At 40.1% G+C, this 15575-nt stretch overlaps 1 protein-coding gene across 10 annotated transcripts in view; it reads right to left on the reverse strand.

Annotated features, from left to right (window-relative positions):
* nectin1b (nectin cell adhesion molecule 1b) overlaps positions 1–15575 on the reverse strand; it is a 182594-nt gene that overhangs the window by 119589 nt on the left and 47430 nt on the right. For all 10 annotated transcript variants that reach the window (XR_013787242.1, XR_013787243.1, XR_013787244.1 and 7 more), the window contains exons 2-4: positions 8130–8504; positions 4565–4864; positions 3228–3345 (exon numbers count right to left, since the gene is read on the reverse strand). Coding sequence is in view for 6 of the 10 variants with exons in the window: in XM_079466437.1 (XP_079322563.1) it covers positions 3228–3345; positions 4565–4864; positions 8130–8504 (793 nt within the window). In the remaining 4 variants the exon portion in view is untranslated. The remainder of the gene's footprint in view (positions 1–3227; positions 3346–4564; positions 4865–8129; positions 8505–15575) is intronic.

The following is a 15575-nucleotide window of genomic DNA, read 5'->3' on the forward strand; positions in this document are numbered from 1 at the left end:
TTATTCGTAAGCAATACTAGTTAAGTTTAGTTTATTCTTTGGACAATATAGATTGTATTGTTTAAAAACCAAGAAAAATATAATCCAAATAATAATACTATTTATTATTGTTATTACAAATGTAAAAATAAAACTATAGTTAAATACACAGATGTACAGTATATAACTGCCTCAAATAATTGCATCACATATCAGAAAACAAACATATATTGATTATGTTTTCTACTAAAAATTCTCCTTTACCTATTTTTGTGTATTTAAATTAGTTTGTTTCCAAAAAAGGGCCTTTTCACAAATGAGACATAAATTAATGAGACATACATTATACATGCGAATATGGAACAAAATAGCGAAACAAAAAAATGAACAGCATACAGGAGTTAATAAATGTCCTAACTAAGGACACATCGATTTGGGGTTGGACTTCACTAACTCCGCCCGGCAACATCCAAGCAACCATTCAGAGCACCCTAGCAACCATATCACAATACCCTATAAACCACTAAGAACATCTTACCAATCACAGAATCCCTCCAGTGATGATGTTTTCTTCAACACAGATTCATCAAAAAAATTCTACATCTTGTTCCTGCCTGTTCTCGCTCCCTTCATACCTTTTCCTTCCGTCCCACAATTTTTCCTCATTTCCCAACCCTTCCTTCTTTCATTTCACTTCCTGTCTCAGTGTACCAGTTACTAATACAAATGCTCAAAGAACACCATCAGCACAGACCATGTGTCCCTCATACCTCTTCGCACAGTTGGCTGCGCATATGTGTCCTTTGATACTCTGAACAGCCCGGACTACTTTGGCCGAGAAGTGCAAAACAAAACAACAAGTTGCAAAACTAAAACAAATCTAGAAGCGATATCAAAATCCAAAATCAAAATGACAAATCTGAAAGCGCGATATCAAATCTAAAAACAGAATAGCAAATCTTAAAACACAACAAGAATCGGGAAAACAAAGTAAGTCAGAAACCACATCGACAAGTCAGAAAACAAAACGACAAATCAGTCAAACCGGCAAAGGTAGCTACTTTGTTGGAATGGAATAGCTACTGCTGATTGGACGAAACTCCTGTTAGTTTTGCGATTTGTTGTTTTGTTTTGCACTTTCTGGCCACCGTACCAGACCCTCCAGCTCTCTCTCTCTCTCTTTCCCTCTTGTCCTTTCTCATTAAAACCCACCCCAGTTCGTAGAGTCAGTGGACCCAGAGCTCTGCCAGCTATTAATCCAGCACAGCTGAAGTCCGGTGACATGTTTTCTTTTCTCAGCTTTTGCTTCCTAATTACGGGACAAATTGCCACATTTATCTCTCTGTTTTCTGCATAATTCCTTCTTTTCTTCTGCACCTCACGACTAGCTCGCCTATTGTGTTCACCGTGTTTGGTATTTGCATATACATTTGCAAAACACGTTAATACACAGGAATTAGCTGTGAAGATTGTCCGGGCATTTCTAACTGTTTTACCTGCCGTTTAAGCGCGGCACGTACGGCTACGTTGTGGCACAGAATTATAAAACTGCACAAGGGATTTTAGCTCTGGCAGAAGGTTAGACAGGTCATCTTCCAACGTGTATCTCACTTACAAATGCTCTAAGAACAATGTAATGTGTGCCCTGTCGTATATATTGGCTCATTTGCAGACATGCTTTTAAATTGAAAAGTTCCTGTTGAGACTTGTCCTGGCAGCGCAATGGTTATGGGTTTGATTCCGATATGATCACATTGATAAAAAAGTAGAGTATTAAACAAAAGTCTAACAAATGCATAAATTACATTTAGATGTAATGTTTGTGAGTTCAAACAAAGAGAGGTAAAAAAACTCGCCCAAATCTCACTAAAAAAAAGTGTCACAGTCATAGAGCATTTCTGTTTGGATAGGACTGCTCTCTTAACTCCTTTATGCTGTTAACAGAGTCCTGTCAAAAAGAAGACAAGCATGATACAAATAATACCTTCCAAATGGTTTCTACACCCTTGACCTTTTCCTACAAACACTGGCATTGTCCACCAGAAAGAAAAAAACAGACCCAAGGCTGTGTGTTCAGTGTATTCATTTGTTAGGCAAATCAATGATGTCATTTTACACCGGTATAGTTTACACCTAAACCTGTAGCACCAGTAAGTCAACATCCGTTATTGTCACAAGACTCGAAATGACACACCAGACTCAATCTCTCTTTACATCTCTTTCACTGATCTTCTATACGGGTATATTGGTAGGTAGAAAGTCGAAAATAAACAAAGCGGAGGTTGTTTTCTCATGTTTGATGTTGTTTAAAGGTTATCAATGCCACCGTGTTCTGAAAAGGCCCATTGTATACAGCTTTAGTTATCTTTATCATGACTGTGCGCTAACCACCACGAAGGAAGGACAAGTTTACGGAAGGTAATTCAAGTCTTATCAGTCATAACGCATCGATGCGGTCATAATATTACACTAAACATGACATCTGAGGGATAGAGTTTTTAAACAGACATTTATTTAGCTTGATAAATGTTCAATTTACACAACCTGCCAAATGTGATCCTTTTGAGCTTACGATTAAACTGTACATATACTTTGCCCCTTTGTATGATTTATACAAAATAATATATTCCAAAAGTGTTTGATGCACGAAATCTTGAACATGAAGTTGATCGAGAATACCAAAAGGTATTAAACTAAAATGAGAAAATATATATAATTAAGTACGAGTTGGGTTGTGCAAACTTTCAACAGGTCACTTTAATAAGTTAAATATGAATGTGGGTGTCGATACACTGTTAAAAACTGTAAAACCCGTAAAAAGCTGTAATATTGCGCCAGTTGGGGCACCAAAAAAAGTTAAAAATATATTTTTGGTAAAGTAAAATGACTTTATTTTACACCAATTTTTTTATTTTACAGTTAATTTCTTTAATTTTCATTTGACTGCATTTAAAAAAAAACGGTAAAATTACGTAAAACTATTTGAAAAACATGTCAAATAATACGTACAAATTCTGTGTATGAAAGGCAAAAAAGAAAACAACTATTTTCAAAAAAGCTCAAACAATAGTGTGGCAAGCACGACTCATGTTATCTTTGTTAAACGTCAAAATGGACCATTAGTTTTTTTACTATGCTTTTTACTCATGAAACATTACTCATTTACCCTCATTGTGTTGAGCATCTTAAACACCAAACCAATTGTTTGTAAAATCCAGATGTAAAAGTTAGCAAAGAGTATAACTCACAGTTTCCACTGGTAGACGGTGACCGCCGGGTTGGCGTCTGCGTTGCAGGTCAGCTGCACGTTCTGTCGATTCAGATACCAGTTCCCGTCGAACCCCTCAATCTTCACCTCTGGTTCATCTGCAGTAACCAGAAAACAAATCTTCAGAAAGGATCTCCGATGGGTTTTCCGTGTCACGTGACTTCGCGACGGGCGCTTGTCACAAAAATGATTAATGCTCGAAGCTCGTAGCTGAAAGGTCAAGAGTTTATTTCTTAAGCGACCGAGACGAGAGGCAACAAGTGAAGGGTTACTTACACCCGAACTACCACTGTGCCCTTTAGCTACCCACTTAGCCGCAAGCTGCACAGGGCAACTATCCCAGAAATTGGCCTAATTGGATAAGAACCTCGGCTAAATGCCAAATTTCAATTCATTACAGTACAATTTTTATATTAATGACAATATTAAAATTTGCTGCATACTCGACGGTATCGGCCAGTAATTTCTCCGTCTCTCAGATTTATTCTTAATTGCCTTCACGAGCGTGCACGAGGCTCCGCAAATTCAATTCCGAAATGTTATACCAAAGGGTAACATGATTAACTAAACCCTTACAGTAAATCAAGAATGAACACAAGGTTGTTCTACCGTGAGTTTACCGTCATCCTAAACACCGTCCTCCACGCAGACGGATGCAGCAAAATAACAATCTATTCTAAAGCAGAGAGTGGGAGAAGAGGTGGATTTACTCCACGAGAGCCGCATGGGGGATGTAATACTGCTCTTAACAGCCGTAAACAGTAGTTGATTACAGCAGTGGACGAGACGGACCACCGACACGTCTCTTCCTGATCTGAACCTCCTCCGCAGGACTTGTGTAACTCCAGCTCAAGTACGAATATCTCATTACCCGGCACCACTACATTGTTTTAATGCATATTTTGGTGTTCATACAGGCGGATGTTGTAAGATTGTTGACCTAAGCAGATATTTAAATTTCATAACAATATGTTCAGTATAAGCTCGAAAATACAGTATATGCAAATGGCGACACAGTATGGAAGCCCAAGTTAAATGCTTCAGTTTAGCAACTTCGACTTCAACATTTAATTAAACATTTTAATTCATCTTAAATTATTCAGTTATTTGTACGTTGTTCTAACATTTGTGGAATAAAATCATCCTGTCTGATATTTGACCTGGTTTTCGACTTGCATAACCTTAAATGTTTTCTTGTAGTCAATGTTTTCTTGTACAGCTGCTTTGTAACAATGAAAATTGTCGAAAGCGCTACATAAATAAAGCTGACTTGACCAAACTATTTAAACCACAGTTTAACAGCAGGAAATATCTTACACTGGACATTGAGGATGACGCTGTCCGTGAAGCGCTCTGAGCGGTAGTTGACGATGCAGGTGAGTTTCTGTCTGTGGGTCTCCCGGCTGGGCACCACTAAGTAGCTGCTGCGCACGGTCACCGTGCCGTTAGGATTGCGTGTTTCCTGGAAGTTGGCCTCGCCCTTGAGATTGGTTTCCCACTTGATGATGCTGGGGGGCTTGCCGTTAGCCGATGTGCAGGTGGCCACTTGCATTTTACGCCTCGGCCTCCCGGCGATGATGGTGGGTGACGTCAACATCATCTTCGTCTCTGGTTTTGCTGGAGATAGAGAAGTAAACAGTAAAAATGGTGGCACCTTTTTTTGGACCACATAAAACAGGAGGCGCTTTCCAAACAACATTTAATTGCGAATAACATGGTTGCAAATAACAGGGTGAACTTGTTTATATATGATAAATACCGATGAACTTTTAAGACCCATGTCGAACAAAACAAATTATAAAATATTCTGTAACAGGGTTGAATAGTTAAGTTGAATGAATATTTTGTTTTTCTATGCGACGTTAACCTTAACCAAATATTGTTTATCCAACAAAAACATGTATGAAGGAAAGCAGTCAAGACCCATGAAGAAAATAAATGTATAAAATAATCAAGAAGCCTTGGTAACAGGGTTGAGATGAATGATACTTGCTTATCTATGCTATGTTAGACTTACTGTTCATCTAACGCATCCTGTATGAAGGAAACGATCAAAGTTGAATGGATTCTTGTTTTTCTATGCTATGTTAACCTTACACCAAAAAAATGTTTATCCAACAAATCCTGTACGACGGAAAACAATCAAAGTTCTTCCCTGCAAACAACAAGGGAATTCAGCCTATAACGTTTAACAAAGCAGCAGCGGAGAACTAAAGTGTGCCGTATTTGGGGAAACCGCCAGGTGCCCTTGAGAGTTCAAAGAGACTGTAAATAAATAAAAATGTATGTACAATGTTTTCGGTTCCGTTGCCTCTGATACGCTAATCTCATATGCGAAGGCTTTTTTTCTGTCGGTACAAATCAAGCGAAATCACTCATTTATTTTTCTTCCACACTGCGTTCAAAGCGAAGGCTTCAGTCAGACAGATGCAGAAACCGTCAGTTTCTCACGATGACCAAAGTCTTTCAATCTCAAACCTTTATGGGCTGCCTATTAGCAATTAACAAGGGGCCGCATCAAAAGGGAAGATGGGTGTTTGTGCGAGTGTGTGTAGGAGTGTGTTGATGGTGGGGGATTGAGGTTTGTGGCATGGGTTGATAGGACATGAAGAGGCTCTTTGAAACCACTGAGCCGGTTATCTCCATGCAGGTTGCCCACACTCATGTCAGGCCTCTCAAAGGACGCGCGTGAACGTGATATACAAAATGGGTTTGGGGGTTAACAAGCACCGCAAGTAAAAAGGCTTGTGCATGAGCCAAGCGACTCCCCTTTTGCTGGCTTAATGGAAAACATATCAACACTTCATTTATAATTAGATCTGTAATCAGTAGGAGCGTAACATACATCTCAAACCAAATACTGCTCTCTTCTCTTCTCTTCTCTCTCACACACGTACATACGCAACATGTGCTTTTCTCTTCCTGATCGGCGTATTAAGAGAGGGATGGTGGAACTTTAGTGTGTCTAAAAAGCTTTATTGATTTCTGTTTAGGACATTTATTTATTAAAGTGCTAGTGCCACCAAAATGAAAATGTTGTCATTTACTCCAATTTTGTTTTTCCAATTCTTTAAAATACAAAAAAAGGCCAGTCTACACCAAGAATGATAACTATACAGCTAACTATTAAGATAACAACTGTATAGCGTCCGCCAATGGATGATAACATTACGTTTATGCTAAGCTTCACGTTTGAAATGCTTCAGCCATTGAAAATCGATCAAAATCCATTCAAATTGCAATGTTTTCATTTATCAGATGAAAAAAGCCTGAAAGTGATCCCAACAATATTGTTCCTCTGTAACTTTACAATTATAGATGTGATGTGGATGTGAACATGCCTTTTTCAGATAGTTTTAATGGCGATTTGCTAGGGTCAAAAAGTGTTTAAAGGAATAGTTCACCATTAAAATGAAATTTCTGTCACAATTGACTCATTTTAAACCTGTATGATTTTCTTTCTTCTGCAAAAAAGAAGATGTTTTGAAACACGGTGGTGACCAAAAACCCATTGAATTCAAATGTATGGACACAAAACCAATGCATGTCGACCAAGGGCTTTCTGTTACCAACATTTTTCAGGGTATCTTCTTTTGTGTTCTGCGGAAGAAAGAAATGAAAAGAGGGCGTGTAAATAATGACAGAACTTTCATTTCGAGGGAGAACTATTCCTTAAAAGGGCCTTTAAATTGCTTGTGCATCTAACTCGCACACAATATTACATATCTTAACATTTTGCTGTGAGTGGAGGATATAATGTAGGTTGTTGTTGAATGATACACTTCCCATATTTCCCAGATCTCATTTAGAGTTGTATATTTTACTGCATTGTGATCATGTGACCGGTGTTTGGCGTCAGTAATGTTATGGCACGACGCCCCGCGAGGTGTCATTTTACTTTTCCAATAGGAAGCGTGAATGACATCTGGGAGCTCTGGCAGGAGATTTGAAGTGAACAATAGCTTAGTTTTATGTCTGTTCCTCACCCAGAGCTAATGTGTCGCTTAAGAAGACTTGAAATATAGCACATGAGACTTTTATGATCGCTTTATGGTGCCTTTTGAGCTTTTTGGAGCTCGGCGACATAAATTACCGTCTTATTTTGCTGTATGGAAATAAACTACTTGGACTTTCTGCTAAAATAATACGGCTTCGGAACGACATGAGGGCATGAAAATGAAGAAAATGTGTGTGTGTGAATGTATGTGTGTGTGTGTGTGTGTGTGTAAAGTATGCATATGCTACTGTTCTGTTGCATAAGCTGATCAATACATTTCAAGTGCATGAAGGCTGTACCGAGCACATCACAAACAAGACGGTCAAGGACAAAGGTGACTTTCCTCATGGGTTTTTAGGGTCATGAATAAAATATCGCTGAAACAACATCCATTTACACCCTAACAGATGCTAACCAGGATGACACATTTGACTGGTAATATCGCACCTCACCAGAGTCGAGAGTGCTGAGAATTTTCTAGAAAGTCTGATGCTCTAAAGGGAGTCATATGTGTGGCATAAGCCCGCTGCTTTGAATCTCCTTAGTTGTACAGTAACCAATGCTGTGGTTGAAAGTTAACTAGAAGGTTACCAGCAGGTTAACCAAGTACTATAATTGTGTTTCTTTGTGACTCAACTGTAAAACATTTCTAATATGATTTCTTAATCCCCAACATGATTTTCTGTGAAAACCCATTTTATCATTAATATACCTGTACACACAAAAATGTGTATCAATGCAATTTTGGCCAATTTACATACAAACAATTCCAAAATGTGGGGACTCAAGTTAAACAAACAACATGTATCAATATTCTTGAATTAAGTCTTTCAACGGTACATCAACATTATTTCGTTTTGTCGATTGCCAGTGTGGTGACTTTACCAAAGACAGACAAGTTGACATTATTCTCCCTGTTGCCTGCTGGGAAGGTGGTGTACTCGCAGATGTAGGCCGCTTCATCAGACAGCCGCAGGTTGTTGAACACAATGGTGGTGTCTTCGAGAGAAGAAGGGGTCCTCTGGCGCACGGCGGGGTGCTTGAAGCTCACGCGGTCTTTGAAAGGGGGCAGAACCGATACACCTAAGGCCGGGTTAGCAGTGGCCACGTTCTGCTTGGTGCCATTTATCAGCTTTTGCCAGGTGACCTGAGAGATCTTTACTGGTGGCTTGCTGTTGATGAAGAGACAGCGCAGCTCCACCGTATCGCCCACGAATCCAGATTTACTGGGGTCCGTCTGCACCGATTGCCCGTTCCCTGCTGCACAGAAGAAGAGAGAAACAGGAAGAGAGCCGTTAAAATGAGCTCATTTACATTTTTATGCATTTAACAGACGCTAAATGGAACATTCCGCCCGTACATTTTATCGGTTTGTGTTACCTGAGCATCAAACCCTTGGTATTAGCAGTTTCTCAAAGAGATTATAGGAGTTAAGCTAGCTTAAGATATTTGGAGTCCTGCACATGTGCTTTGTTCCTTGACTTTTCCTTTTAAATGATCCTAAAATAGTTGAATGTGAATACATAGTTCTAGGTCTACAACAATGACCAGCTCTTATTTTTACACCGCAGTCTATTTACGGCAGTTATGACTTTGCGATTAGCATGCAGATAATGCACCACTACTTCAAACATCAGAACTAATTACAAGTAAAGCGTCCATGTTTATAGGCAGCATTAGGTCTTCAAGAGCTCCGGATGAAGTCTCTGCCTGCATGCGTAATGGCGGTGAATCCCCCCCGACTCTGATCCTGACTGCCAAACCCTCCCGTACTACTCCATCCTAATTATTTCTCATTGGTAAACATCTCTGTGACAGCCTCAAGCACCTATTAATGGAAACAATGTGGGAACCAGCCCGAGTGATGCCACTCGAATTAAGCTACAATAAAGAAGCCAGGCAATTAGTACCGTTTGTCTTTTTCCTACAGAGTTTGAAGTTATTTAATGCATGAAGGATCCTTTAATTGTTGGTCTGTTAAAACAGAACGGATTTGTCTTTCTGGATAACCCTGAATACCATGCGGCCCCACAGTCAAACACGGCTGCGTGCCTTTGCGTCTTGTTTTGGCAAGCCTGTGGCCTTTGTCTGCACGGTGACCTTCTTATGGCCCTCCAGCTGAGATCGATGTGTCAACACTCAACCCATTCCCCCGTCCCCCGCCCCCTTTCTCGCCATTCCTTCCTCTCAGTCTCATTTTCATGCACTGGTTACTCATACTTCTGTTTCTGTACGCCCCCTTGACTTCATACTCTTGTTTTTATTTTAAATAAAATGTCTTTGTCTATACTTCCTCAACACCTGACTTTACGTTTGCACCCCGTCATGCTTCCTCACAATGGCCATATGCTCAAACACTTAAACTTCCTGTTCCTGTTCAACTTTAAAGAGGCCATTCATAAAGGTTTTCCCAGCCTCTACGTCCAAAGCAGATGTGTCCCCGGCGGGCCCATGACTTGTCGTAAGAGACCCCCGAGTGGATACATTTCTCCATCAGGTGCTGTGTTGGCCTCACTTCCTGCACAAACACGTCCGAAACCATCCACCCTCACCCCTCTTGTCCTCCTCGATCTTATTTATGAGTAGCAAATGAGGTAATTACCTCCAACAGTGGGACCTTAGCAAAGAGGAAGTAACTTTAAACCCCTGTGCTTAATCATAGCACTCATAAACTTTGAAAATACTGCAGGCGAAAGAAAGAAAATAAAGGGAAAATATTCAGTTGCCAAGGCCAAGTCCAACAAATTATACAAGGAAAGGTTCAACGCATTGAATATGTTGTCAATGAGGCCATAACAGGTGATTCTGAAGAGTTCAGTGTCTATTACAGATCGGGGAACAGCTTCCGCTGCTTAAGCCATTTTAAGACAAGTAGAAAAACTTGTTCGAAGACTGGCCCGTGGGTAACATCACTCATGAGTGCTCGACAAGTAAAGGCAAGGGTTTCAATTCTAGTTAGACCGGGGGCGCTTGTAAGAGAATCTGGGAAAAATGTAAAATGGAGAAGAAACTTTAAAGTTTAATACTAATCGGATCTCATGACCGACGGGGCAGAAACTTTGCCATTCATTCCGAGAGACGGAGCAAAAGAAAGAGAAGCAATGTTGTATATACAGGGCACACAGGAGTGTGTATGTGTGTGTGTGTGTGTTTATAAGTGTCTGAAGGCTGTTAAAACAAACAGTTCAAGGTCAATAATATGCAAACTTCCCAAGGTGAAAGAACTCATGATACTGTCCTTAAATATAAAGAATAAACGATTATTTTACTGCTATTTTCCTCTTGTTATTTCCATTTAGACATTGTTAATATAACGACAATAATAATAATACTGTTAAGCATTATTATCATTATTACTATTACTACTGGTAATATTGTTGTTACTGTAGTGTTTTGTTATTATTATAATTAGTGGTAATATTATTGTTATTGCAGTGTTTTATTAATATTAATATTAAGTAAAGATTATAATACAATAATTATTATTATTTTGATTATGATTAGACAGAAATATATGAATATCCTGAGCAATATTAAGTGATTTAGCCATAGCAGTACTCTTTACTAAAGAATTAAATAATATTCTTTGTTGCAAACATTTGATTTGAAATGTACTCAGGCCTGACCTGATTGAATGCTTTTGACTGGAGAGTACAGACCCATCAGCAGGGACTCAGAGATGACAGACTGATTGATTAACTGGTTTTGACAGATAGAAGGCTGGTAACCTCTGCACAGCTACCTTTGGGAACACCTGTTTCTTTGTACACCATGATCTGACCCTGTTTCCGTCTGCATTTGCTACAGTGACAGAGTCGAAACAGAGGGAATGACTTGTAAAAAACCCACATGACCTACAGCGTGTCAGCATTACTTAAAAAAGAAAGATCTAGGGGAAGATGGTATTAAACAGAAGCCCAGCTCTCTTTAGCTCAACAGAGACATCGAACAGGTACGGTAAAAACAGCTGAAAGCTCCCATTAGCTCCTCCCACTGAGTGCTCTGTTGTCTGATTGTACCATCGCAAATAAAGGTCAGCCTCCGCTTCCGGAGATGTTAAGGGAAGGGTAATTATACGGCTTCCAAATCATCGCACCAAGGAACCAGAAGCGTTCGGTCACAATGGGCCCCAGTTCCTCCTCCACTACGATATCAGGGCTGAATGGGTCTTCTAAAGTAGGAGAATGGACAGTAATTATAGCTTACACGCTGGCGTTAGACAATAGAGGGCAATTCGGAGAGCAATTTGGAGAGAGTAAGCACTTCTGTACACAATAAAAACGAGTTAAGTTGCTATGAGACAAAGGAAAGCGCAAACAGACGGCATGAAAATTAAACCAGAGTAAAAAAGCTGTCATTGGTACAACGGTGCCATTGACACACACAACAAAGAGAAATACAAAGTTGAGGGGCATCGCGATGTGCAGTAAAACCCACATCTTGGAAGAAACCATCCAAGTCTTGTACCTACAAACGATTGGCATTTAAGTTAACATGAACAATCTCTAACTTTCTCTTGCAGCCAGGCTAGACACAGAAGCTCATAAAGTGGAGCTCAATAATCAACGGAAATGGGCTCGAGAGGTACATGAGTAAGTCAAAAGAGGCTTCCATTAAGTCCCCATTGCATGTGTCCTCCTGTCAAAACAATCTCAGTTAATCAATTTGTGACAATGAATCAAATCTTCCGTGCAACCATCATGCCTCTGTGAAGTGCATATCATTATTTAGATGTAAAGTGCGATGACTACCCCAACGGTCTCCCAACACTGACACACTTCCAGAGCAGAGACTGTGAGTCTGTGATGTTAAGCAAAGGCTGTGGTGATTATACAGGGTGGTCCGCTCTGGGGCGGAAGACCCACTTTGTTTTGCTGCCTTGAGCACTGGCCGGGGACCTGTGGAACGCTTAAATACATAAAGCAAGCGGTATTGCATAGTATAGTATTGGTCAAGGTCACTAAAGCGATTCCAATATGACTGCAACGCTATCTGCATTAAAGCAACACTTTGTAGTTTTTACCATACTTTAAAGTCTCTAAAATGATTTCAGTGGTAGAACAATGGTTAACTGGATGAATTCTACTACCGCTGCTACCTGAGAAACCTCATGGTGGCGTCAACCACACTCTGTGTTCGGGTGGGTAAACACAGCTGAAATTTTGACAGATCACTGTCATAAAAAGGACATTTCTACTTCTCAGTATGGAACCCCAGTATCCATCCCATTCAATAGCACACACGGATGCATTTGTAGGGTGGGGGTCTGCGGCAGTGACTGCACCCCCTCCAGCTACAACGCCTCCCGTATCATACAGCGTCGGTGCGGAGGCACGCTTCTAACACAGCTGCCATTCTCCAGGCCGGCAACTCGACCGGATCCTCGTCCCTCCCCGGGCACGAGGCATAACACTGGACCTGCTTCAGGCCTCTGAGATAAACGGTGGCATTCGTCCCATCTCATTTAGTAAACCGCAGAAAAGACCGTTTAGAGAGCCTAGAAAATACGCCCCATTGTGTGCGAGTAATCTAATAGCAATCCAGGCCCTTAAGAGGGAAAAAGCAGAGTTTAGCTCCAGCAGGAAGAGTAAAACGTTTATGTACTGGAGAGGGATGACACGCTGGCTGCCAGCACGTCCCGCACACGCTGTGAGCACATTATGGGACTGTATCACGTTAGTAACCAAAAAACGAGGAAGATACTATGGCGGTGAGTTTTCAGAAATCGATGAGGGAAACGTAATGAATCCTGCAGTTGGGTACACACGTACGACTCTGTATGTTTATTTGCGAGTGTGTGAGTTGTGTTGCAGACATGTTGCGATGTAAAACGCAGCCTCTCCTTCAGAGTACATGGCTTTGATATTTGTTTTTCAAGCTTTCTACATCAACCGTGTCAACATTTGCTAATATTTACCTTCAGAAGCAGAAACCCGCACCAGCATATGGTCAGCACTATATAGCTTCTGCTTGTGCTCTCGACTAAAACTCCACAGAATTTTCCTGAAAATATCCCTTTTCCTGACAGACCATTTACCATCTGCTTTTCAGAGTTAACTTTTTCGGAACTGAGTCCCTGTTCAGAAAGCTCTGGATGTGCTGCTTGTCAAACTGTTTGGCACACTTAGTGTTCCCTTAGGGTGGAACACTATCAATCGCAATAGCGCACGATCTGCATCCCTCACCAGAGACAGTTAAAAGAGTAGACAGACACGCTTTGAAAACCGAACACGATAACACTTAATGTTGAACACGGAAATCTGAATGAAACCAACTTGCAAAGGCATCGTCTCCTTGAGTTATCGCTATAGGATGCACATGCGCATTAGTGGAAGTAAAATGTCAAGGCGGAACAAAAGCACTTCTGTAAAAATTTTGGGCTTTAAATAAAAGTAAAATCTAGTTTAAAAGGCACAAAAAATAATATTTTAAAGAATGATAAGCAAACACAACTGTCCCCCATTGGCTTCCATTGCATAGACACAATCACTAAGACATTTCTCACAATATCAGGATGGTATTATCCATTATCCAAAAATATGTTCCATAGAAAGAGTCATAAACAGGTTTTGAACAACACAAGGTTGAACAGATTTTTTATTTTGTGTGAACTGGGTCTGCTAAATGACTAAATGTAAATGTGAACTGTTCCTTTAAGAGATTTCCTCATATGGAAGTTGTAGTACAGGCATAGAAAATAGCTGGCGGGGGGCATCTCCAAGATGGCCGCTGAACACAGTGTCTTGTTTAAAAGGACTTTGACAGTGATCACACAACCATATGTTACTTCCTTCCATCTTAAACCGTGGACCGGACCCCACGTGGCATGAGTCCAATACAACGTGAGATGGAGCGTACAGACCCAACGCTGCGTTTCCCTTGAGAGTGGTTTTAAGGAAATGTCAAGGGGATGCAACAGCATGCCTATATTCTACATTTTTTCTTCTCTGTCACTCTTTTTCTACACACTGATTCATCCATCGCAGCTCAGCCTACCAGCCCTTTCTCAATCATTTTTTATATGCACAACTCGATAGCAAGACAGATGAAGTAAAACACACACACGGGGTCTGAATCCATGTTATTTAGCAGGCTTACTGCATCTGTTAGCTACGGCCAAAGGTCAATGGAGGCATCACGAACTTGTAAAGTTGACTAAATTTGTTTTATTAGGAATACAATGTATACTGAATGCATTGGTTTGGATAACTGTAGTTTATGCATAAATGTAAACGTATTAGTGGAAAATGATGTGTAGCCACAAACATTCTTTCCGAATAACTACTTTAAAATCTGTTTTCAATGACCATGAGAATATTTATCCAAGTCTACAAATTAAATAGACAAGCTGTTATGTCTAATGGTTCAAAATGACACCCAAAGGAGGTCAACGGTAACTGCAAAGTGTAAACAAACGGATAAAAGACGAGGAAACAAATTGCACTTACTAACCCTCTATCTTTCTTGATATGTAAACACGGATAGCGTCATGGTTTCGGTTGGAGTGAGGAAAACAAGAACAAACAACAATATTTGTCGGTACTTGCCCGAACAGCTGATGTCATCATCCTGATATGCGATAACAGGGCCACCTGTCAGTTGTACAGGAATTATAGGCTGTTAGGGTCGACGAAACCTGCACGGTTAATGATTACAAACTCCAACGGAAAGGCGACAGAAACCTTCCTGCTTATTTGCAAAAGCATGACAGAAACTGGGCATCAAACACAAAGAAGGAAAGCATCAGCTGCCATGCGTAACATTGACGCATGTATAAATGTATTAATGGAGTTACACAGAACAGTATTCAGCTAAATTATTGATGTCCTCATTCTGTAAAAATATGTTGCCGTTGTCCACAGGGAAAAGTGACAACATTTATTTTATGTGTGTCTGTCTATGTCTGTATACAGTATATCTGCATGTGTGTTTTACTGCATTTAATCTGTTTGTATACAAGTGTACTGTAGGTGTTTATAAAACATAGTAAATGATGCAAAGGTTTCAATGCAAATTTAAACTATAAAATGATTAACAAACCAGGAAAGCAATTGTCTCCAGTGGATAACATACAACCTCCAGTGGACCAACATACAACCTCTCCGATGCACCAAAAGCCTTTGATTCGTACCAAACAAAGCTGTTTACAAATAATGAACAAAGCACAATGAATCTTTTATCGCACAGATTGCCAAATAAATGCACCCACGAGCGTTAAATGATCGGAGCTGGCAATTTTTCAATAATGCAGCGATATCTCAAGGCATAAAATCAAAAACAGCTGTTAGATGTCTTCAAGTGAAAAATATCTGATCAATAAATAATGTGACT

The sequence above is a fragment of the Barbatula barbatula genome (assembly GCF_947034865.1).
Source record: "Barbatula barbatula genome assembly, chromosome: 10".
In the NCBI taxonomy this organism is placed as follows: Eukaryota; Metazoa; Chordata; class Actinopteri; order Cypriniformes; family Nemacheilidae; genus Barbatula; species Barbatula barbatula.